Here is a 26,937-nt window from a genome sequence, read left to right on the forward strand (position 1 = left end):
CTGAAAGATTTTTTTATATAATTATATCTATATATTATGACATAAACTAATTATCGGAATCCAACATATATTTTTAAGGAAATTGCCATTTTATTTCATTATTACTGAACAACAATTTTAAGAATTTTTAGGAAATACATACAGATAGGAAATCTAATTATAAAATAAAGATTTTTAATTCTACAAAATATTAATTAATAATTTTTCACTTATGAAGGTATGTTTGGGCTTCCTTCCATTCTAGTCCTACGATTTCAAACACTGTAACATCCCATGTGAAAAGGATTTTTAAACAATATGAACGCTATCTTTATATTAAATCAATTAATATGTACGTAATAATTATTTTGATGCTTGCAAAATTATATGCTTTTGATGAATAGGAAACAAGGGCGAAATTGTGCTACATAATGTCATGAACAGATTTTGTTTTGAGTTATATACCTATCTTGAGCTGTGTAATCAAAAATAATGCCCAGTAAATAACAGCATCAATAATTGCTTCCTTTACATGTGAACATTTGAAAATGTTGCCACAAACAAAGGAGATCAGCCGAATTGAGGAGGCAAAATACTACAAAACCTTTATATGCAAATCAACGAATATAAAAAAAATCAAAAATAAATTATGAGATAAATTTTGGTGCTAATTTTTAAAAAAATGGTTAAAAAAAATATTAGATACCATTTAAAAGTTGACAATCAGAGAAAAACTGCGATTTTATTCTGCCAAATTTCAAATAATTTGCATCTTACAATATAACCTCTCAGTTAAAATGCATTTTGTTGTAGGAATCCCTTTACACTGATTACAGTAATATCACAATTCTCTCGGTGACACTTTCAGGGTCCTGTTCTGCTTCGTATGTCCTTTTAGCAACCATATGTCCAGTCTTCACAATCTGGATCATCTGTCCTAGGACGTTCTCCACCAGGCCCGCGTTGTCCAGCTTCCTCTACTACCTCTTCCTCTGGAGTTTCAGGTTCTTCAGGTTCCACTACTTCTTCAGGCTCTTCAGGTTCCACTACTTCTTCAGGCTCTTCGGTTTCCACTACTTCTTCAGGTTCTTCGGTTTCCACTACTTCCTCAGGCTCTTCGGTTTCCACTACTTCAGGTTCTTCGGTTTCCACTACTTCAGGTTCTTCGGTTTCCACTACTTCAGGTTCTTCGGTTTCCACTACTTCAGGTTCTTCGGTTTCTTCAGGGGCTTCAGTTTCCTCGTCGGTCACTATTTCTGGTGGCAGAGTTTCATCAACAATGTCGTCGGTAACGATTTCGGGATCTGTGACTATTTCACCTCGAGTGGTATCCACTATTTCCCCATCTGTGACTATATTAGAGGCTGTGGTGACATCTGGGCCAGCAGTTGTCGCTGAAGGTTTCTGACATCGAAGAGCCTTTCTTCTCTTCTCGGGCTGAAAATGAATATAGAGTTGATTCTTATTAATTATCATTCACCTGCAGATAACATATTTATATTATGAAACGTACTGTAAATATTATAATTTTAGATGGTTTATCCAGTTGGTTTTCAAATTTAAACGTTGGAAATCAATGGATACCATTAAATGAGGAATTAATTAATACATTTTATGTTTGAACTAATGTTTCATAAATTAATTTTGAAAATCATCTTCATCAAGAAAGATTATTTTTTATTTTCTCTCCCCTATAATTTTTTTTAAAATAAAAAATATATATTATAAAATAGCGGGAGTGGTCTTCCAGAAATTTTCTCGCAAATTTTCCGATAAAATTCGTATCTCTTTTTCTTCGCATAAAACGATGGACTTTGGACAATGCAGGCCACGTATTCTTTACATGGCATTGCTGGACGATAGATATGAAATACAGATCTTTTGCGCTAATCTAGTATTTTTATTTAATCTTTCGTGAGAATATACATTTTGGCACCATTTTACCCATCAATTGGCATCAGATTTTGACACACATCTACAGTAGTTGTTACTAGATAACATGCCGAATTTCATTGATTAAAAATCATTGCGTTTACATACATGTAAAAGTATAGATTGCAATTATTGATTTTTTTTTATTTTGCACTTGAACAGCTGGACAGACAGACTTCTTTTGAATCTATTTCGTTCAAAATTTCATAATAACTTACAAATTTAGTCATAATTCCATATGCTGAATTTCAGACATTTCAAAGTCTTTTTTGTGCTATCGTGTTCATAGGCAAACAGATAGGTATAATGCCAAATATGTGTTTTTGAGATTCAAGGAGTCCGAAACGTCGTGATTCGTCAAAAACTCAACTTCGAATTTTTTTATTATTATTACAGTACTTCCTCTATAATTTGTATACAAGAAAATAAGTAAAGAATTCTTTCCAAACAACTAAATCTGAAATCTTCAATAATTCATGCTAAAACTCGCTTGCCGCTTAAAAATGCAAGGAAGAATTAATGACGTTTGTTAATTCCGATAAATCATCTAATAAAACAAAAAATTCGTATAGATAATTCTTCAATAAGATATTTTCATGGGAAAAAAAGAAAATAATATGAAAAAATTATTCTAACTCATTTTTTAAACTAAATTAACAGTGATTGGGATTCATTTTATACAATAAATTATTACAATTTCAAAACATAAATTCATTATATTTATCGTTATTTCTTAAACGATTTTGAAACTATAAGCCTATTTTAAGCTTCAGATAGCTAAGAATTTTACTTTATGTTGTATAAATAAATAAATCCAAGTGGAAATGATTAAAAATTACAGAACAAATCAGTAGTGCCTTTAACTTTGCAATCGTTAAATTCTATTTATTAATTTATTTTTCAGTTAGATGTTAGAATATGAAAATTTTAAATATTTGTTATTTTCTTTTTCCAAATGATGCGCAGGGAAACCTTTTGTATTAAAATAGTGCGTGCTTAAAGTTTACAGCAGGGGGCATTTGAAAAATAATAATGATTTGTTACTAATTAATTGGTATTTGCTGTATTAAGATACGTGACTACGATAAAAAGTCGGTTTTGGTAAAAGTATCATACTTTTCATTCTGTCCTCTTAAATTCAGAACAATTTCTTACAGCTTTAAAAATTTAATTGACGTTTCCCTTATTGTTTTAGAATTTTGTTTCCATTATTATTCTTTCTGAAATTACATTGACTTTTATTTGTATAATTCACATTTTAGTACTATTTTACATCTTTGAACGTGGTTTTCCCAAATTTTAAAACTAATTCAATTTTTCTTTTGGAAAACCTCATAAATTAAAAACTAATATATACTTCTTTTTATCAAATGTACTACAATAATTTATTAGTTCCTGATCTACAAAGTGGACAATCTGCTCCTTTAGAAAAACTTACAATCATTTTAAAATTTTACAAGGTGAGAAAAATTTGAAAATTTCATATTATTTATCAGCCGAATATGTTTCATATTATCATGCTATTTGTCAACTAAAGATTGGTTAGAAATACAGCTTATTTCCTAATTTGGGAAGTGGGTAATATATTTTCTTCAACTATATGCAAGGTTTTGAATAAATCATTTGCTAAATTTCTATACTAGAAGATATTTGCCTTACATTATTTTTTTAATCTTAAAAAGAAACTATTTTTCCAGCTTCCAAAATGCTGGTTTTTAAATGGTTACTTTTATTAAATAGTTGTTGTTGTTTTTTTCCATTCTTTTTTTTTTTCCAAAAAATTCAAAAATATAACCATATTATATTTTTCATTTTTTTTTCATTCTTTTTTTTTCCAAAAATTTAAAAATATAACCATATTATATTTTTCATAAAACTCCATCCGGACGTTGTGACTTAATTTTTATTATTTTTACTAATTCTAATCCATAAAAGTTATTGTATAAAAAAGTAATTTCTAACTATAAACTAATTACTTACATCTGTGATTCCTGGTTTGTTTGGCTCACAAACCAGCCCTTCGACACATGGACAGTAACGAGTGAATTTCCCACCAAAATAATCATTTTTGGATTCTGGCTCACTGCATTGTCTTCCTGCAATAATAAGAATAAGAATCACAAACAAATAGAGATGGTTAACTGTCTTGAATGCAAGATGAATTTTAATGAAGTTCTTGTATAATTTTTTGTTGTAGGGGTTTATGTTGTAGGGGTATTTATTGTTCAACTTTTTTAACTCTCTAATGCCAGGTTTACATTCTAGCTAGTTATAAGACGACTAGTAGGCAGAACATGTGCAGATAGGGACTGATTTATGTTTGCCACAATTTCATAAGATCGATTCAGGCATTCCATGTTTGGTTATAAATTGCCGTTTAGGAGTCTCTGAATTTTTCTTTTCATTGCATATCATATTAAAATGATGGATATTTACACAAAGAAACGTGGTAAAAAAAAATGTCAACATACCTAAATTTGGAAAACTATAAAAAAGAAATGACAAATAAAAGGGGGAAAAAACTCGAAACAGAAAGAACAAAGAGCCAAAAATGTCGGAATTTATCTATGATAAGGGAACAATTTTTTCATCCCTAAAAAACCGCCAAATTCTACAAACGCAAAATAATACAATACAGCGGCCTGTTGCAGTCCCGTCGGGACAATTACTTGCCATCGATCGAACAGCATTTTTCAGCCTTTTTACGCATGTGCTGTCTACTGACCGTCTTATAACTGGCCGAATGTAAACCCGGCATAATGAAAGTGGATGCAGATATGTGAGATAATGTTACGTCAACGGTATGCATCGTTCCGGCATCTGGACAAATAGTTAGACACCCATATGAAGTCACTAAGCTAAAACACATGTCGCCCAATTGCCATTCGCAGATGTTAAGCAATGTTGCTCGCTGTCAAGGTTTGGTTTCTTTTTACAAACTTGTTGATATATCAGTTATCTTTTGTCGTTATTTTGCTTGTCCGTCCACCACCCAACATCATTATTGCATCTGTACATGCCTTTGGAAAAGCCTTCCAATATCTTGAAATCATACGTTTGTCTATTCCAAACTTTTCAGCAATACTCGTCAAATGACACCTTTCTTCCAATTTTCCGATCATTCTATTTCGTGTCCTAATAATTTCTTGCAACCGTTTTTTAAGTAGGATATCATTTTCAATAGCAGCAATTGTCCGGAAATGTAATTTTCCTTCTCTTTTTCTAAGCTGCTTTCACTACGGACGCTAATCTACATGGTTTGCATTCCAACGTGTAACCTGTAACGTCATGGTTAGGGATTGCAATACCGGACCAAAATTTCAATACCGGTATTCGGTATTTTTTAGATCTTAATACCGGGATACCGGTTTCAATACCGATATTAGAAATTTTAGAAAAAGAAAGAAAACAAGGCGTTTCTTTGTTTTATTTGCCAGTTTTATTAGAAAGGGTAAATATTGCAAAAAATAATTTGTAACTTATAAATTATAACAGTATATAAAGAATCACAAAAAAGTAAAGGAACACCTTTTTTATTTAAATCCTGAAAAATTGTAAATATCACTATTCAGTCTGTGGTACTATTACAAATTTTTGAAATGTGATTTAAAAAACATAATGACAGTACAATTGTTGCATTAAGCCTGAAAAGTAATTTTGTGTAAAAATGACCAGCTGTCGAAAACGCTCTTTCGTCATCTACGCTAGTTGGTGATACTATTAGCAATACGCGATATACTTTTTCCAAGTATTTACCTCTAAATCCCTCATCTTCAAATAAATCAATTTCTCGTCGGGTGGTTTTGGATATAGCTGATTTCTGTATTGTATTTTGGTTCGTTGAATTTTTTTTATTTATCGCTAATTCTAATTTTTGTTCAAGAGACAATTCCTTTTCACTATCGACATTAGTGCCATCATAATCTTCGATATCTGAACCGGATTCTTCTGAATGTAGATAGGTTTGTGAGTAAAAAATTGTAAGAAAATTTACTATAAACTTGATCAGATTTGAATTGATTATTTTCTTTTCTTTTTCATTTTCATTTTTAAAATCATTATAACCATGTAAATATCATAAGACATATTCTATTTCGGTATGCCTTTCTTCTGTGCGATTTTTCATTGTAATATATAATTCTTCAGATAGTGATGTGTGTTGTTCTTTCATGACTGCAACATGAAATTTATTTTTTCATTAGCTGTTAATAAATTAAAATATCTCCGACACAATGCCTCTATATTCAGTTTTATTGGAAATAGAGCTGATATAGTTCTGGATATTAAGTCGAATTCATTATCTGAAAAATTGATTTGCAGGTTTAAGTCGAATTTTGCTTTTTGGATTAGATGTTTAAATTTCAAAAACCCTTCCATCATTAGAAGTAAACTGTTCCAACGTGTCTTAGAATATATTATTAACATATATTCTGTTTTATTTTCAGTTAGTATGTATTCAGTTAGTATGTATTCAGTTTATATTCAGTTAGTATGTATTAGTATGTATGTTAGTATGTGGCATTTTTGATAGGGGAACGTTTAAATATATTAACAATTTTTCGAACTTTATAAATTATAGGAAGCAATTCTTGATAGGTTAATATTTCATCCTCATTAGCAATATCTTCTTCCACAATTACATTGTCATTATCTTCTTTGTCAATATCACTCTCACTCTTACTCTCTTCAATGTCGGAATCCGAAGTTTCTATATCCACAGTATTTGGATTCTTCTGTTCTTTATTTTTTTTTTGGTATAATTTATCTATTACTCCTAATTGAATTCCTTGAGCATAGCACAACTGCTAATTTGCACTAATCAACTTTCCTACTTTTTTCATAACTGTTGCTCCTTTAGTCGTTATGGATACAATATCTTCTTTCAGGGACAATCCATGTTTCTCTAATTTAAATTTAAGCAATTAATTAAGCCATTAATTAGCTAATTAACTTCGCCCTTTAGGAAGGCATAAAAACAAAAACGTATACTATTTTGCTATGTTGGTGATCCCTGAACATATAGTGGAGACAATTTTAAAAATTTCTAGTAAATACCGAAAAACCGGTATTTAAACTTGTGAATACCGGTATTACAAAATTGTAAAATGGCTCAAAATACCGGTATTCGGTATCCCGAAATACCGGTATTGCAATCCCTAGTCATGGTCCTGTTTTTACATATCTATCATCTTTCTATTGAGGTTACTTTTGAGTGCCATTATGTCACTCTCCTACAATATCATGGCTGCATGATGAAAAACTGCTTTATAGCTTCAGTTCAGTTCATTGATGTTTGGTCTGAGCGCAAGTATTTCAGAATATTTTACAGTATTCTAAAACATCTATATATTTAAATATCTAAACTAAAAAAATTTTATCAGGTCTTCATACTTTATAATATATTTTTTTGTGTGACTAATTACATATTCTATGTAAGTGTTCAAATTATTAAATATTGCAGATGCTAATTTCGAGAGAAATTATTTCATTCGATTCACTTTGTTGAGCGCAATGTTTTAATGGTTGAACCTTATAAAATACACTGTATCACTTGGGTGTGAATCAAATATATAAAGTGAACGTTTTTATTTCCTAAAAACTATATATTGTATAATGAAAACGCATTTTTTAATTTTTGAAGTTTATCAACTCTTTATGGGAAAAGTTTCTGCATAATTTTGTTTTTTGAACTGATTATAGCATTCTGTAACCTTTTTTCTTATTAGCTTCATGTTCGTAAAGAAAAAATCCTGTTATTAATCTTTTGTTCCACTCCCGTATTTGCTATATCGTTGAAAATTTGCACATTTGAATTTTCTCTGCATCAATATACTAATTTACATTTTCAGATTTCAATTTTTTCTTTGTCAATCAAATTAATTTAATTTAATTGTGATCCCAAACTAGCGACGTCATTTCGTAATGATTTCTTGAAAAAAAAAGTGATTTTAAGAATCTCTCATTTTTATCATAGTAGATCATATACTTAAATCTATAATGTAGAAAATAATTAAAAATAAAAAATTATTTTATTACACTCCAGTAAAAGTGCCTCTTTTTAAAAGCAACTTTTATTATATTTATTTGAAGTCATTTTCGTAAGTGGATTTCAGAAACGAAATAAGATCGGAAAATAGAAATTGGATATAATGGGTCTAGTCCTAAAATAGTGTAAAAGGCAAAAATGCAAACCACAAATTTTCATTACCACAAATATTAGAAAACAAATAAAAGGAGGAATGTTAAAGGCGGGTTTGTTAAGAAACATATTGTATTCAAAAATGATTTCGTTGCATGCTTATTCATTAATTAGTTATTGCTCTACTTAGGGTTGTACGAAGTTTTACTCTTTCATTTAGATGCCGAAAATATAAATAAAAATAATATAACTTTTTCTGAGTTTATTTCAGCGTAATTTCAGTAATACATATTTCTTGCTTGGTTTATCTGGTAAACATATTTCTTTAGGCTCTACTGTTTCCAGCCTTTCTATTAATATTTTTTATTTTATTGTTTCTAAAAAGACACTTTCAAAAATTCAGAGAACATAAATCCTCTATGTGTCGCACAAAATATTTCTGTCTGCCTTGTATTCGCCTGTCTGGTCTTCCTGTATTCGTCTGCCTGCCATATAAATTTTCTATGTTTCTGTCAAACTTTTCGCACCTTCTTTCATCTATTCCATGACAGTGCCAACTGACGACAGTAAAATTCTATTCTACAACTCTTACACGCAACATCACTCATTCTATCTTTATTGTATAACACTTTTAAGGCGCAGATATAAAAATCTTTCAGCTCGAAGAAAAAAATTTTAAAAAAATTGTGCATCTGATGGAAGCTACATTATATTTGCAAAACTATACTATTATTCCATTAATACCCATATTAATTTAAGGTGTTAATTTTTGTAAATTTTTTGAATTAAGTCATTTTAAATATTCAATTAAGAAAAATGTGAAGTAAAATTTCATTTCCGAAAATAAAAATTGGAAAATAATCAAAAAATATATGTTAAGATTGTTTTTTAAATAATTCTTTTTATAGATACATTGAACATTTTATGCTGATACTGAAACATTTTATAAATATAGAAAAGCATTAAAAAAACATTTATTATTTCCTATTTTTTTTGTAATAAAGAAATAAATTTTTAAATTTCAGAAATAAATAATATTTGTTAAATGAAAATTCTTTAGGAGTTTAGTAATGCATATTAACAAAGAAAAAAACGAAGCAATAGAATAATCAGTTTAATCATGGAAATGGAACTATAAATATCTTCCAATGATGATGTAAGATGTTAATGTGGTGAAGCATTGTTTTTTGATAACAGTTAACATTATTGAATATAAACAAGATTATAGAAATTGGAACGCACTTTCTCTGGTAAGTCTGAGGCACAATCCTTTGTTCATCATCTGACTAGTGGTCAGTCCAACGCAGCAGAAACCTGGCTTACAGTCATCTTCATTTTTGCAGAATGTGGCAGACACAGCAGCCTGTAAACAAATACCAAATATCGACAAAATAAACTCTAAGCATACTATATCTATCAATAACATTTTTAAAGAAAAGACTGTTACCATTTATTAATTTTTTTTTATTTCTTTGTGTAAAGTTTGCTATGTGCTTCATGTCAAAATCAATGAATGAGAATCACCAAGCAAAAGCAGGGGAGTTTCATCTTTCTCAATGGTAATGCTTTTATTATTGTTGTTGTTGTAGTGTGACAAGTGCAATAAAAAAGGGGGAAAGGGAGAGGGGGGAATAATTAGAATGGGCCGAAAGCCTGCAGAACAGCTCTGGCGACATCTTCAGCTTTATCGAAATAAAGAATATCCCTGGTGCAGTCAATGTCTATTTTGAAGAAGGTTGAAAAAATAGAACGTCAGCTAAAAATATGCTCCGAATCCAACTGCACGTCCCGACAGTGTCTGCATTCTCCATAGAGTCTGGAGCCATCGGGTATGATCCTCATGCCCTTCAGGTATCCTGTTCTGAGTCTTGCAATTGTGGTTGTGGTTCACTTTTATAATTTAGATTTGTCAGGGAGAATTTCTTGCGATTGGTGCAGAGCCTCTGTCTTGCCACGGTATTAGCATCCAGAACAGTAGTAGATAGAGGGGTGTAATCTATTGCTCTGGCTTCCTTGGCAAAAGGATCGGCCTGCTCATTTCCCTCAATGTCCACATGGGATGGGATCCATTGCAAAGTGCGTGACTTCTTCATTGCCACGACAGAGTACAGAAGAACATTAATATTCTGGGAAAGCCCTGTCTTTCCACCCTGAATAGTCTCTAAAGCGTATTTGCCCTTGCCATAGGGATTGCCATTCCCTCTAAGAGGTTGGACTTCTACCTGTTGGGCCGCGAGAGGTATTTTATTTCCCTCCTACCACGCAATGGAAGAACCAAAGGAGGCATTCCCCAATCCACCACCTGGGGACGCGCCCTCTATGGGTTACAGGTCCCCCCGAGGGGATAAGACTTTTGATGATTTCAATGTGGAAAGATTGACTGATAATTTTGAGGTGATTCATACTTTATGCGTGAAGTGGATATATTGCGCCAAACGCTGGTAGTAAATAGAACTCTGCATAGGAAAAATACAAATTGTATTTATATCATTGTAAAGATAGATAAGAAAGATAATGAAACACATAGTGTGTTGAGTACCCAACTTGTTTATGTCTTCTTGGTATTATAACACGTATTATAAAACTAGCGGGAGAAAGAAAATGATTTATTCATAAAAATAAAGTTAACAATATCAAATTCCGTCTATAAAATTTTAAAATCGTTTACAAGCGTTGCGCTTTCCTTCTATGAAAGATTGCGAATCTTATTCATACATATGCGGCAATTTTTGAATGTTTGAATTGAAAAGAAAAAAGAAAGTTTAGAAAGTTAGTAGAATATACCGTAGTTTGATAAGCTGCTGCAAAATCAAGGTTTTCTCAAAAGAATATTATTGGCACACAATTTTAAAAAAGAAATTCTTACGAAATAAAATGAACTATATGCAACCAGTTTATTATTTTGTAGGGTAAACACGAAAACAGGATGCAAAACGAAAGAAATTGAATCAAGAATATGAATTTAGTCTTGGATGGAGGAAATAGATGGAAGAATGCCGAAGCTAAGTTGCAATATTTTTTGCTGCATCAACTTTAAATTCAAAGAGAGAAAAAGCGACTTTTGCTTTCTGGTGTCACTTAGTTAATGCGCACGCAGTAAGCCAATTTCGATACTTTCGAGGGAAAATTTGCATGGAATCCCAAGCTTGTATATCTCTGACTTGTTCTTCCATTTTCTGCGATCTTCCTTCATTATTATTATCATTTTCATTTCTTTCAAACTCTATGAAAGAACAAAACAGCTAAAAAAGATTAAAAACGAAAAAACAAATTTTTAAAATAAAATCAAATGGAGGGGGACAATAGTCCTGTATCCCTAAATTGTATTTTGCGTATATTTTGTGTCATAAATACATAAACATAAAACATATATAAGCGCAATTTTGTTTAAATTTTGTGAAATAAATAAATTTTAGGACATGCTTCAATATTTCCGAAACTTTTTTAAAGGTCGTGGTGGGCTGGTCTCGGCTTCGGAACCTGAGGGCCTCTGGTTCGAGACCCGATTCCGCCGAAGAACCGTCGTGTAAGCAGGGCTGGTGCACACTACATGCATCGGGGCAAAAGTTCTCACGCTGGTGTGGTGTGGAAGCTTGGAAAGGAGGATCGTCAGCTCAGGTGGCTGTCCTCGTAATCTGACTGTTGTTCAAAATTACGATGTCCATCCCAAATAAGCCTAATGTTGCTTTAAAACGCGGATGTTAATATAACTAAACTAAACTATCCGGAAGTTTATATGTGGAAAAGTTAAGCATTTTAGTCAAAAATTTTGTTAAGTTAATTGTAGTTAAGTAAGTTAATTGTAGAAAAGAATGCTCTTTTAGAAAAACTATACATAAATTATTATCCTTATTTCATTACGTTGGTTATTAACATTAACAGTTAAAAGACATATTATACATTGAAAGGCTATTCATCAAAAAATACGCAATATTTTACAAAAACTAATTATAAAGCTTTCAATCTCCATCTAAAATTACTAATAGAGAAAATTACTTTACTGGGAATTATTAAGAGTAAAACAACTCAAAATTTAATGAAATATAAAAATTACTTCTAATATAAGGATTACTTTTTGCATGTAAATTTCGTCCTCTTTTGAAATCAGATATTAGAATTTAAATTTTATTAGATATTATAATTCGTTATTTAAGATATATATGATATCAAACTATTTGTATTTTAACAAACAAAATTTCATAATTTTTACTTAAGCCATGCACAATAGCCAGTATTTTTACGTAGTGATATTGTGATGGTATTTTTTTATACTACGTAATTGTTTTAAAAATAGCATTCAATTTTTTTTTCAGTTTTTGTTCCAATAAACATGTCGATGTAAATCATTAATTTAAAGTCTTTCTATTGACTCAGATATCAATATTTACGCAATTGGGAAAAGAAAAGTATATATATTACTCTCCAATAGATAATTTTCCTTGTTGTCAGAAATTAAACTTCGGAATTAATTGCCCTTTTTAATATAAGCCTAATAAAAGACAATTTTGGGGAAAACCTGTTTCTTTTTTCTCCCACTTCTTATCATCATCATCTTTTAGAAGATCTTTTTGCTTTGTTCAAAACATCACTGAAGAGATTAGTCGCATACAGAAAAATTGGTATCGCATTGGCATCTAGCATTCATTTTCAAATTTATAATGCAGGTTTGTTCGACTGATTGCTATCTTATTTTAAAACTATTGGAGGATTTCCTCGGAATACGCCTCGTAATTTCAATTCGTACTTAGATGACAAAGAGTGATATTTTAGCTACGTTTCTCTTTCCAGATTTCCACACCGCTCGTGGCAAAATAGAAAACATAATATATACTGAAGTTTTGCTCATTCTAATGATTTTCAACTCAAACTACTGCATTTTCTTTGAGTTACTAGAGCTTGAGAACTACTTGAGTTAATCTTTGAATTGATGTCCCTTATCATTGTACGAGTTTGTGTCAGATATTATTATATTAAAAATACACACAACATTGGTTAAACTCGCATTTCACTCAATACGTTTCTCGGTATAACCTTAAACGAATTTGAGCTAAAAAATAAAGATTCTTTTGCGCATTTATCGAAAGTTGAATACTATTGTAATCCCTTCAGGTGGCATCTGCAGCTAATTGCATGATGTCTCCAAAACTATGTAATATTTTCAATAACTATTACATGAACAATTAATAAAATGTATGAAGGTTTCAAACACAATTACTAACAATCGGAATTAATACATTAATAAATTTTATTTGAGACTAAATTAAATTATTTATCTATTTTTTTATTTTTATGGGCTTTTGATAAGAATTTTCCATGAGCAATTCTGATTTCATATATAGTTCCATGGGTCAATGTGTTCAGTTTTCAGTGCCTTAGCACAAACAGGCATCATTTCACCATTTGCACTAACTGCAAAATTTCCACATTTTCTAAGTTTTGACAATAGATATTGATTCATATTAATTATATTCAATATTTCATTCAATATTTTTTTTAATGTAAATACTCTATAAGACATTTTGTTTCCCTTTTTCCCTCTCTTTCGTCACTTAAGATTAGGCTAAAGAAGGTATAGAATTAAATAATTAGCAATAAAAAGGATAAAAAAATCTTTAAGCGAAAAAGGTTTTTCAAAAATTTTAAATCTAACTCAGTACAATGTTTCCCGTATTAATTAGCGCAGCAATAAAGATCGTTAAATATTTAAATATACGCCTTGATGTTGTGTACAACCGACCACCCTGCCATCGCCGAATGAAGCAATATCGATAGCTGCAAAAACGCTGCAATTTACGCCATGATGTAAGTAAATATATGAAAAATAGCACTAACACTAACTGTCCCAGAGAAGTTTAATTTCAATCTTCATAATCCAGTAAAAACAATAAATTATACGATATTTTGCCATATATTATGTCATATTTTATGATTTTCACATAGTTTTATTTAACTTGGTCTGATTCGTTTTGTAAAGAAGAAATTTTGTAATCAATTTTTTATTTTGTTCCCGATTTCATAAAATTTTGAAATTTTCTACATTTTTATATTCTGGAACAGAATATACTACTAAATATTTTTGAAACTTAATTATGAGTTAATCTATTAGTTAAATAAAAATTTATAAATCCATACAAAAGGTTCCAACTAATAAATTTCAGTAAAAATTTGCAAGATTCCCAATTTTTTATAATTATAAATAATAATTTAAAAATTAAAAAGAAAGTAATTCAAACAAAAAAATTGCTTTTTAGTCCACTAATAAAAATGTCCTTTAAAAAAACTCTTTTTTAAAATATTTTGCTCTGTTAAGTTTAGTAGAGAAATAAATTTATTGATTAGTTTATATCATAATATAATCTTTTAAGTTGATAGTCCTTATGAAAGTTGATTTAGTTAATTTATGATTTTTTTTAAAAATGAATATGGTGTTTTAAGATTATAATTCAGCAAAGTTGAAACACGTGGAAAGAAAAGGCTTGATTAGGATTTCAAATATTGACTTTACGAATAAATGAAAATTAAAAATATTACATTTATGATTTTGAACAAATTTTTTCACTAGTTGAAATAAAGAATAAAATAAATAAGAATAAATTACCAAGCTGGCTGTTAAACAAACAACTCCAAAAATCCACTTCATCGCTTTGTTCGTTTTTCTCACAAATTGCAGAGAACACTAATGAAGATCATTTTATAACCTTTTCGTTTCATAATCCTTGTTTATGCACCAACAGGTGGTGCTCTTAAGAATATTTCGGATATTTTATCACGCTCTTGCTCTATGAAAAACACTTATCTATTAAAAATATCAGATAGTAACGGGGTTATTTTAGATTACGCGTGCGTGATCTTTATTGTAAGCCTAATTTTGTTTACAGTTTTTTTATTTTATGGCAGTGTGAACTCTTTTTGTTCTTTTACAATTGTTCAGAAAATGTTCATTGATAAAAATCAGAATTTCTCAGAATGTTTTCTCACTTTTTTGTGAAAAAACAAAGTGAAAGTTAAGATTAAGAGATGACGCCACTTGCATGATTCCATGAAACGGTGGCCTTGTGAATTTTGAAAATAGACCTACGTACTTATTACATTTGGAGGATGTATTTATCACATTTCATTTATACATGTATTTATCACATTTTTTTTACATTTCCCTAACAGTATTTTTACACTGAAACAACATGCGCGATAGTAATGTTAAATGGGAAAATGTCATATAATGTTTCAAATCAAAATCGCTTTCTAAATCTTATTATGGTTGAAAAAATTCAGACGCCAAATTTGGCTTCTATTTTTAGTCTGAAACAAAAAAAAAAAAATTTGAATGATGCCTATTTGTTTGATACAATTAATTAGACTTGTGAGATTTGGTAATGCGCCTTTTCACCAAAAATGAATATTTCTAGTAAATTTTTGGATGAAATCCATTGACATAAAGTATGTTTGACTGTGTTTACATATACATAGAAACTAAAAACCTCAAAACTTTTCATAGAAGGATCTTGGCATATGATTTTATCTCCCAAATCTTACATGTGTATATCGAATTCGAATCCATATCTATATTCAAGTTATCTAATCGTTAATTTGTCCATTTAGGTGTTTTTAAATGTGCTAACTCAAAATCACCATAAATTAAAAACTTGAATTTTGAGTTGTTACACCAGAATTATAGATTAATGTTAATTTTGGTAATAAATCTTTAAAAAAACAGACTGTTTCTCTAATTATTTGAATATACACAAGGTGTCGATGATCGATTAACTACCAATTCAGACAACAAACAACATCCTTGAAAGGATATATTCGTTAAAATGATAACCCACTCCATTAGAAATTTAAAAATAAAAACCACTATAAATGTTTTCTGATATTCCAGTATAATTCGATGTGTTCCCACTTGGTGTCACTGTTTTAATTGAATGGTGCATTTTATGATTGCTTCTTCGTGTCTTTCAAAATTACTGTATTCGCACTTTCAACTCAGGCCTTCCATCTCGACGCACGTCCCCCCTCCCTCCGTTTTTATTCTTTCTCACATCGTCACTGATTAATAAGTTTTGAGAAACCTCCCCTCGAAACTAAGGACGGACTTTGTTTTTCCTTCTGATTAAAATTTCATTGTTGCTTTTCCTGTTCGAAAACGAGCCCCTTTGAGCCGTTGCAGCTAGTGGCGGGAAAAACTTTCGTCCCTTGACAAAGGACTTCAAACTCGCTTCTGCGTCAACAAATGGGAAGCAATTAATTTGAAACCACCGCCAAGAAAAGAACCTAATTATTACGAGAGGTAAAATGCGATAAATGACTAATTAGAAAACCTAGAGCAAAGCGCGCGGGCATTAAAATTTAAGCTCGAATTAGTTACCCCGGGACCAGCCAACCAAGAAATAGGACTCTTATCTTTAATAAATAATTACGGGCATGGCTTTTTTTTCATTCCGGATTTGTCGAAATCTGTTTAGCTATGTTCTTCAAAGCAGGTATTCATTAGAATGTAGCAATTGCAGATTTTGAATATACTATCAGTGAAAGTTTATCACTGTGCGTCACATATTTTAAAAGCTTTGATCTTTCGCAATGCATCGCCTATTTTAAATGCAATGAAGCAATGAAGTTTCCGATTTGAAGTTCCGCTAAAGTCATGAAGTTCTGAAAGTAAAGGTAAACATGTTGAGACGTCAAACCTATTTTATTAATGGCGTTCTTAAACTGATTGTTGCCAGATGTGCTGACTCAGAATTATTTACAATGCTACTAAATGCATAGTAAAGCGCAAAACTGATTACAAATTTTATTATACCTTAAAACTCTTTCGAATTCAAATATAACTTATCTTAATTCAAATTAAAATTTATATTTATTGGTGAAGAAAATAAAACATATCTGTTGATATATTAAAGCAAATACAGATAATTTGATTGTAGAAACGCCATTATATTTTATCTCTGTTAGCAGTTGTAGATACATTTACATTTCATTCTCAATGCATTCACATGTAAATCAATTTATTTGCACATACATTTATCTTTTATTTACTTTTTATTATTAGCTTATACAATTAACTTTTACGTATTTTTTACTATTAGGTAATACAATTAGTTTTATTTATTTTATATAATTAGCTTATATAATTAGCTTTTATTTATTTTTTATTTACACACATGCCATAATTTTTAATTTGATTATGTCTCTTGTCTAGATATTATCTGAAAATGGGGACTTACGATATATCGACATTTCATGATGAAAGAAAAATATTTACAAGGCAGGTTTATGTACCTATAACTATCAAATGCGACACTAAATTTAAAAAGTAAAAAAAGGTTTCCAAACTGTAATTAGACTTTCAATTAAAGATTAACAGAAATATAAACAGTTTTTCCTTAGTAACTTTAAAACATATTTATGCACTAACATCAATTTTACACTAATAATTTTTTTAAAAAAATAACTTTTTAGTGATGCTTGTTTTATTCTAGTGAATTCTCCTTTAATTTTAATAAATATAAAAATATATATAAGTATATATTACACAATACTTTTCAATGTTTTAATAATTGTGCGTTATATACACAAGCGTTGCAATGGTTTTAAACACATTTTTTTTTCGCGCTATCCACATTATAATTAAAAGCAAATTTTTGAAAATAATATATAGATTCGCAAAGGAAACTTAAAAATTTGCGATGATGTTTCAGAGAAAAAACTTAAATATTTTTTTGAAAATTTTTTATTTACATCTTTAAATTATTCTTACTTGCAGAGTCTCGTATTGATCGGCATCTCTCGATAAGCATCTTCAAAATACGAAGTCAGCAATTCATTATCAAGTTGCATTCCTAACTTCGGCATGTAATGATGCCCCTCTTTCAATAATGGGTTGTCAATCAGATTCCTTGCCAAATTTATTACAGTATAAGATTTTTTTAAATTAAAATATCATTTCAAAGCATTTTTAGCTTACTCAATGTGTTATTGATTTTTTGTAGATTTTGAACATTTTTTTTAATAAATTAAATATTTTGTTTAATTAATCTATAGCCATTGAAGAAATCTATAATCATTGCCAAATTTCTAATTCTTACTTTTTTTTTCTATATTTAACTTTTTTATTTTAAAATTATTTATTTAAAAATAATTTGTTTAATTGTTAAATCTTTAATTTAATTGTTAAATCTTAATTAAATTGTTTAATCTTTTTTTTACAAATCTAAGTGCTTAATTATTAAGAAAGATCATAAATAAATAATGAATTTGGAGCAAATATAGCATTAAAAACCATTATTTTGTAGTGAATGCCTATCATAAATCATATATACCTATTATAAATCATATAAATCCTATCAGATATCTGTAAACTACAGGCTCCGTCGAGGCTGTGTGCGACGTAATTGCCGCGCTGCTCATCATCCGGGTATTGCTAAACAGCTCTTCTCTCTCGTTCTCTTCGGAACTTTCTCGCGTACTTCCTCGGTGAAGCTCGTAGTAAAAATCAAATGTTTAATTTCTTTAGTTAAATTGTAAATAAAATTATTTTTCTAAAAGGTCCCAATAATTGCACTCACTACAAATACACTCAACCCTAATTATGACAATTTTAAAGAACACGTGAAATAAAATATTTTTTATATTGATGAATAATTAGTATTCCAATATTAGAAAAAGTTATTACTTATAATGTAATTATTGTTTTTAATAGTAGTCCAAATATGTAGTCCACATATACAAATATTTATAATTCCACAGTCCAGATACTTATATTTCAAAAAATTTGCATTTCTTTCAAACTTATTTGGCAGTTAGACATTTTTCAATCTATCTGCTTGTCCGCTCTCTTTAATTCAGATGTTTTGATCTACAGTTTGCATAGTAGAAAATTCATCTGTGGCTTTTTTTTTATTTGGCATTTATTAAACACACGCCACTCCGCGAACTGCATTCCTAAAATAATCATAGGCTGGAACCATCTAAATTGTTTTCTAAAAATATTAATCTAATCTTTCATCTACTTCAGTTCATCGTGGATCAATATTAAAAGATGTTTGAAGATTGTAATCAAAATCTTTTTTTATGTTTTGCAACAACTACCTATCTGCATTAAAAATGCGTGTATATGTATATATATATATATATATATATATATATATATAGAGAGAGAGAGAGAGAGAGAGAGAGAGAGAAAGAGAAAGAAAGCAGATTAATATATATATATATATATATAGAGAGAGAGAGAGAGAGAGAGAAAGAGAAAGAAAGCAGATTAATATATATATATATATATATATATATATATATATATATATATATATATATATATATATATATATATATATATATATATATATATATATATATATATATATATATATATATTTGCTTGAGAATTCAAGCGTAGCGAAAATATTGCTTCATCATTAAAAATCTTCGTGAGGAATGATTTGACTGAATTGAATGATCGAAGAATAATGAAAAAGGTAAGATTTCTTGCTTCGAATTGACTTTTTTTGTTATTATACATTTGAGGGACGGAACTGTAAATTAAATTAACAGAAACATGATGACCCTATATTACAATACCCTGAAAATTATTTAAATTTAAGGAAGCATGGAATCAGTTTGCACTTACACTATATGCGCCTCCATCTTTACCACTTAAAGTTGAAAATTCACTGCATCTTCTTGTAATAATATATGTTAATACTCTTAATAGTAAAGATATGTCCCGATAGATTTTGCATGACATGCGTAGTGAGGATTACCTGACTCTGACATCAAATATATTAATCTCATTAAAGGTCATTTTGCTTATCTAGTTTGCTTGCCTTTTGGAGTTCATTGTCCAAAACAAGAAATTTAAAAAGTAAATCGAATTACTAATATGCATAGTTTTGAAAGGAACATTTCTTCATTATCTTAATTCTTCTATTGTTTCTAGCCAGTATTGATATCGGGCTTAACAGTCCAACTTCCAACGCCCTAAATAAGGTGCTAGCGAAAGTACCTTATTTCTAAACTAACGTCAAATTTAATGATGAATCATTTAAAGTAACCTTTACAAAAACAAGGTTAAAAAAGCGGGTTTTTTTTCATTTATTCTGCTTCACAAACAAAGCAAAAGTAGACAATTAAACTACTTATACGGGGGGTCCTTTTTTCCTCTCTTGAAATAACAATAAATAATATCACCCCCACCCCCCAGAATTGTCTGTTCGGGTTAAAAATAACGAAAGCACGAAGCACTGCAATAGATTGATTAACACGCGAATATAAATCTCTTTTATGCGCGTTTTGCTTCCTTTGTCATTCGGCTCAAAGAAAAAAAAAAGGGGGTGGATGAAAAAATTTTCCAAAGTACCAATATTATTTTTGTCAGTCCCCTGATTAATTGCTCCTTGACTTGCCCGCTCCTATCCATTACTCTTGAAGATAATCTAGAGCGCCGATGTCACTTGCAGGGAGGATACTCTGCTGTGAATCACTTATTTAAATCCTCTTTTCGGAATCTATTAAAATCCTGTACGTCGTCTCTGTAAAGAATGCTAAGATGATATCTATGTAATTCAAATGACACAGCAAAAAAATGAATATAAAAGCGGCTGTGCAGAGCTTGTCAACAGTTTTGTTTTCTTTCTTTTCTAACTAGATGACACATTAAATCTCAGTAAGGTTTTGTCGCTTTGAGTCCATAGAGCATTTGAAAGGTTGATTGGTTTATGCAATTTCTTATAGATTATGCACATTCAATAAATAACGAAGCAGAGGATATTTCAGAGGAATTATTCCAGAATAATCGTACTCCAAAAGAATGATCTAAATGTTAGAACTGATAACCACGACTCTTATGATTTCATCGCGCGACTGAAACCTCTGTCTTAGCGATTCTTTAGAGCTTGCAGAAGATTTGAATATCACATGGTGGTATATCTGGAATATTGGAAGGAATAGATCAGTATTTCACGCTTGAAAATTTTTTGGTCTTGATCTTTTTCAACATTTTTCTCTACCTCTGAGCATAAATTGTTGCTCTGCTCCAGGAACTTAGTTAAAAATGGTCCCTACTGATCCCAGAAGAACTAAAACACTACATTGTTTGCACTAGAGTAGACATCGAACTTTTCAGGAAGAAGAGAATTCGTGTGTTTCCATTAAAGATTTCTCCTCGATTCGATCTCAACATGGTTACACTACTGAATCTACTTTCAAAACCAATAATAACTGCTGAAACAAAATCGCCCTCGTCGTGAAGCTGAAATATTTTTGCCTCGTTATATATTGACTGTGCCTAATAATTCTGATGCTTATTAATATCTTACGCTGAGCTTGTAAGTTTAAAAATATCAAAATTCAAATCACATATGACGCATCCGACAGTTCCGGGCTAAACAGCGTGTTTGTTTTTAAAGTTTAAGAGCAAAAATTGATTTTTTTTATTTGAAGCAATGAATTGTAACTAACATTTGATGAATTTTTATTATTATGAACATTATTTTCTTGAGTACGCATTTTACTGTTTTAGATCTCTTCTTTGTTGAATTAAAGTTTTCTTTTGAAAAAGTACGGAAAAAATAAATTAAACCAAAAGGAAGATCAAATCTGAAAAGATCAGGGGATATCTCATACAGGCATTTGGTTTCAAAATACTGGATACTTAAATACTATGAAATTTTCCACTTCATTGAAGCTGAGAAGCTATGGATTGCTGTATTATAAATACAATAAATACATTTGAGAAAATGAAACATTAGAATTTTGTTTATGATGATTTTTTATGCAAGCGACATTTTGAAATGTGAGTTTGGAGGTGGTTCTTTATTTCACAGTCGCGTCCATTTAATAATCCCAATCAGCGAGTGTCGTTCCCCGAAACTTTTTCGTGCACTCTCTGAAATGGTTTTTCCCCTCTACCCTCAGCTTAAAAAATTCTGGAAACTAAGCAAAGTTGTTAATGTGTTCCCAATGTTCACATTTTTATTTTCAAATTCTTACAAATGAGTACTTTTTATTTCCTAAGGTACTGGAGAAAAGCGAGCATGCATGTTTAACACCTATTTCTCGAACGCCTCATCTTTTATTTAAGTTATTCTGGTTTTGAGTTATCGTGCTTATATGCATGGAAATGTACAGGTAGACAGACAGTCGAACTGTTGACGGACTCAATTCAAAACATTTCATAAGAATTTATATAAATGCTGAAACTGTATATTAAATTTAATCCATCAAATTCTTTAAGTTTTTCAGTTATAGTGCTTATTTGCTCTCAGACAGTCAGACAGATAAACATCTTGCGAATGTATTTTTAAAGATTACATAACAAATTTCATTCGTCTAGCTCAAAGCGATCTTGAATTATCATATTCATAGACAGGAGACATAATTCCAAAAATAGGTTCTCACAATAAAGAATATCTGTAACGTTGAGATTCGTCAGATCTCGAGTTTAGGATTTTTTTTTTTTTCGACAATTACAGTACTTGTTAAATTTATTGCACTTGTTATACTTCGTATAAGAGAAAATAAAAATTCTCATTCTTTTGCACTTAAAAATCGTGTGACTAAAAATATTTTTATCTCATGACATCCACCCATGAGTATGATGCTTTTATATTCACGTGTACAATACCATTTCATATACACTCATTTGTTAATTTGAACATAGTCTAGGAAACCTGTGCATAAGTTCGGTGCCTATAACTAAAGACAAATATTAATTTTTCATCTGTTTTTTTAAAGAATTTATAGAAATGGTTTTTCAAGATTTTCTATTGCTAATTGGTGTTTAAATTATTCACAGAAATCTTGGAATATGTATTTGTTTCCATTTAATAATATTTCTAAAAAAAAAATCCATTTGAATACATTTCAAACATTTTTTCATTGCCATATTGGTTCAGTTTTTAAAAAAAATAAGTTTAAGTCAATATTCCATATACAAAACAATTATTTTTTTGAATATATAATTACATAAATGACGACACTTGAATGATTCTGCAAAAGAGAAAAAAAGTGAAGTATATATCTATAATTAATGTTGAAGGGTATTTTGATTATGTACACAAAATTAAATGTAATTTATGTTGGTATGAAAGAATATTACCACTCCATAGTGCAATTGCACGAGCTTTGTTCTTTCTCTAACATCCATGAATGATGGCATCATTTTCATCGAAGCTGCGTTTTTTTCTCGTGAAATTGCAGCAGCTGTTTTGTTATCTCTGCAAAAACACGTTTCTCTGAGATAAACTTACGCCCCATTAATTACGAAGGCAAAAATGAGCAGCAGAAGCGACCAATAGTTATTCGGCTGCCTTGCCGTGGAAGCGGGATATATCACGCACAGATGGGGATGCCAGAGATAGGGATTTTTATGGCATCCTTCTCACAGTGAGAGCCAGTATCGGAATAAGGACATTCCGAAATTCTTCTGGTATTTTTAAATGCATTTTTAGCGAGTCACTCATTTGAGGAGGTAGTTCTGTTGGATAGAAAAGAAATCATTTGGACATTTTTATTAATTAACTAGCTGGTACCCGGAGCGATGCTGTCGCAGAAGAAATAATTTTTGAAATATTGTTTGAAATTTGAAATAGCTATCTTGTTTAGTTAGGAATGATAGAAAAATTATATTTATTTTCCTATAGACAAGGAACACATTGAATGAAATTGAGTGATATATAAAGAAGTGTAAATAAGAGTTATTTTATTATATTTTTTAATTTTATTATTAAGTGCTTTAGAGTAGATAATATTTTTTTGCTCTTCCGTCTTCAGCAAAAGCAAATAAATTTCATTCTGTCTGACTCGTAAGCGTCCAACACACAGCTTCAGATTTGAAAAACATGAATTTTCTATTTTCAATCCGCATATTTGAAGTGATTGACTTTGCATTCTTGATGATCATCGAGAATGCAGGTCGAATGAGTAACTGCCGATATTTGAAATAAAAAGGCATGTCGGTGGAAATAATGGGAATGCGTGGAATCAACACATCTCTTCCATTTGACTTTCCGTTAAGAATTTTTACCTCGATTCTTGCCGCGTAGGGATTGCAATACCGGACCAAAATTTCAATACCGGTATTCGGTATTTTTTAAATCTTAATACCGGGATACCGGTTTTAATACCGGTATTAGAAATTTTAGAAAAAGAAAGAAAACGCAGGTGTTTCTTTTTTTTATTTGCTAGTTTTGTTAGAGAATGTAAATATCACAAAAAATAATTTGTAACTTATAAATTATAACAGTATATAATCACAAAAAAGTAAAGAAACATCTTATTTATTTAAATCCCCAAAAAAGTGTAAATATCACTATTCAATTTGTGGTACTATTACAAATTTTTGAAATGTGATCTAAAAAAACGTAACGCATCCATTGTACTGTCATTAAGCCTGAAAAGTAATTTTGTGTAAAAAATACCAGCTGTCGAAAACGCTCTTTCGGCATCTACGCTAGTTGGTGGTACTGTTAGCAATGCGCAATATACTTTTTCCAAGTATTTACCTCTAAATCCCTCACTTTCAAATAAATCGATTTCTCTTCGGATGGTTTTGGATATAACTGATTTCTGTATTGTATTTTGGTTCGTTGAAATTTTTTTATTTATTGCTAATTCTAATTTTTGTTCAAGAGACAATTCCTTTTCATTATCGACATCATAATCTTCGATAATTGAACCGAATTCTGAATGTGGATAGATTTGTGGGAAAAAATTTTTTAGAAACTTTACTCTAACTTAATCAGATTTGAATTGGTTATTTTCTTTTCTTCTTTTCATTTTCATTTTTAATATCATTAGAATTATGTAAATACCATAAGATTTTCTATTTCGGTATGCCTTTCTTCTGTGCGATTTTTCAATTTATTATAGTTGGAATCTATAGTTTCTATATCCACAGTATTTGGATTCTTCTGTTCTTTATATTTTTGGTATAATACATCTATTACTCCTAATTGAATTCCACGAGCATAGCACAACTGCTGATTTGCACCAATCAACTTTCCAACTTTTTTCATAATTGCTGCTCCATCAGTCGTTATGGATACAATATTTTCTTTCAGGGATAATCCATGTTTCGCTAATTTAGATTTAAGCAATTAATTAAACCATTAATGAGCTAATTAATTTCCCCCGTTAGGGAGACATAAAAACAAAATTGTATACTATTTTGCTATGTTCGCGATACCTGAACCTATAGTGGAGACAATTTTTAAAATTTCTATTAAATACCGAAAAACCGGTATTTAAACTTGTGAATACCGGTATTACAAAATTGTACAAATGGCTCAAAATACCGGTATTCGGTATCCCGGTATACCGGTATTGCAATCCCTATTGCCGCGTGTTGGTAGAAACGTATGAAACGGGATAATATTTGTAACGGGATAATATTTGTAAATATTATTATGTTCAAAATGAATGCTAATAATTGCACTACGCCTATAACTTTCGTGCAAGTGCGAGCAATAAGTTGGCAACGTTTTATCGCAGTCGATTGAACGGTACGGTAGCGCATAAAATACGAACAAACAATAATTCATTTTTATATATTAAATGACTAAGCATTATTTTATAGATTTCGGTATCAAAATTATGATTTTTGCTATGCAATCTTAAACGAGGTCCATTCCATGATCAATATATTAATTAGAATGTAATAATTAAGTTCCTAAAAAATGCAGCATTAGAATTTTATCATCAATATTTTAGGAAAATGAATTTATCTTAAGTATGCATATTTTTGAGAACGTTTTCCGATTGCATAACTGCGTCCAGTTAAAATATTGTTATCCATATAACAATTCTTTACTCAACGATTATGAAATTGTATATTTTATTTTAATTTTATTGTTTAATCTCAAATCAAAAAGAGAACTACTTCAGAATGAAATTGTAATTTTAAACTTTGATCGTGTAAAAATAACGACATCTGAGTCATCGAACCATTCATTACTGACGGAGTATTTGAACTTCAGCGGCAATTTTAACTTGTATCGGATCTTTCGAGTATTCTGATTTTGAGCTAGTCGGTTTCGTTGCCGAGGACTCACCACTCTTTGTCATCATTACTTCAACGAACTTGGAATGGACGTTCCTTTAAGACAATGTAGAAGACCGAAGCTATGTAAAAAGAAACAAATCGGCTTAGTTATATTAACGTCCTTTTTCGAAGTAACACTAGAGTTATTTATTTCATTGTAATATTCGACTCCTGTTAGATGATAAGGAAGACACCGGAATTGGCTTTGCCTCGCCAAACTTCCACACCTTACAAACTGGAAAATATTTAGATTATGACGGCAAATTTAATGTGCACCAAGCCCACAGACACGACAGATTTTTACAGCAATCGGATCTCGAATTCTAAACCCTCCGGCTCTAAAATCAAGATCTTACTACTAATCGACATCGGTCAAGAAGAGAATCAGGAACTTAATTATTGAAAAAGAAATCGGAATATTACGTTCCTCATGAATTAATCACTACCTTAAAAAAAGGCAAGTATGTACTAATATGAAATATGTTTCGATATTGATTTTTTATATTAGAAAATATATTAAAAAGCAGAAAAATTTACGAAAAATCATTTTTGAAATAGGAGACGATTGATTTAAAATATTCCCAAGTTCACACTTCCATATTAAATCATGCCAGATTGCATTTAAAAAAAGGAATTCCACCCATAAATACAGCTTGGGTTCAGACTCAATCAGGTCTCCAAATTTTGATTCTTCTCATATGAATCGAGCTAAGATATAATAAATGTTGTTAATATCGTATTAATAAGATGATAATTTAAATGACATAAAGCACTTATTAAATCTCAAAATTGAACAATTATTATTATCAAATTCCATTGCAATCATTTCTGATACTTTGCGTTTTGCCAG

General features: G+C 30.1%; 2 protein-coding genes across 3 annotated transcripts in view; one reads left to right on the plus strand and one right to left on the minus strand.

Moving 5' to 3' along the window:
* The window catches only part of LOC129962384 (voltage-dependent calcium channel subunit alpha-2/delta-3-like), a 452,772-nt gene that overhangs the window by 236,636 nt on the left and 189,199 nt on the right, over nt 1-26,937 (plus strand). The window lies entirely within an intron of this gene.
* LOC129962387 (uncharacterized) lies at nt 703-14,806 on the minus strand. Its single transcript, XM_056076141.1, has 4 exons — nt 14,649-14,806; nt 9,293-9,413; nt 3,892-4,007; nt 703-1,416 (listed from the first exon to the last, which is right to left on the minus strand). Exons 1-4 carry the CDS (start codon nt 14,688-14,690, stop codon nt 874-876), a joined length of 822 nt encoding a protein of 273 aa, XP_055932116.1. The 5' UTR covers nt 14,691-14,806; the 3' UTR covers nt 703-873.

The sequence above is a fragment of the Argiope bruennichi genome, chromosome 2, assembly GCF_947563725.1.
Source record: "Argiope bruennichi chromosome 2, qqArgBrue1.1, whole genome shotgun sequence".
Taxonomy (NCBI): Eukaryota; Metazoa; Arthropoda; class Arachnida; order Araneae; family Araneidae; genus Argiope; species Argiope bruennichi.

Bases quoted from the DNA above. Each gene is read 5' to 3' on its own strand.
- LOC129962387 (XM_056076141.1), bottom strand. From the start codon at position 14,690: ATGAAGTGGATTTTTGGAGTTGTTTGTTTAACAGCCAGCTTG. The intron at 4,008-9,292 runs GTGCGTTCCAAT...TTATTATTGCAG, and splicing joins CCTCAGACTTACCAGAGAAA to GAAGACAATGCAGTGAGCCA. The intron at 1,417-3,891 runs GTAAGTAATTAG...ATTCATTTTCAG, and splicing joins ACAAACCAGGAATCACAGAT to CCCGAGAAGAGAAGAAAGGC.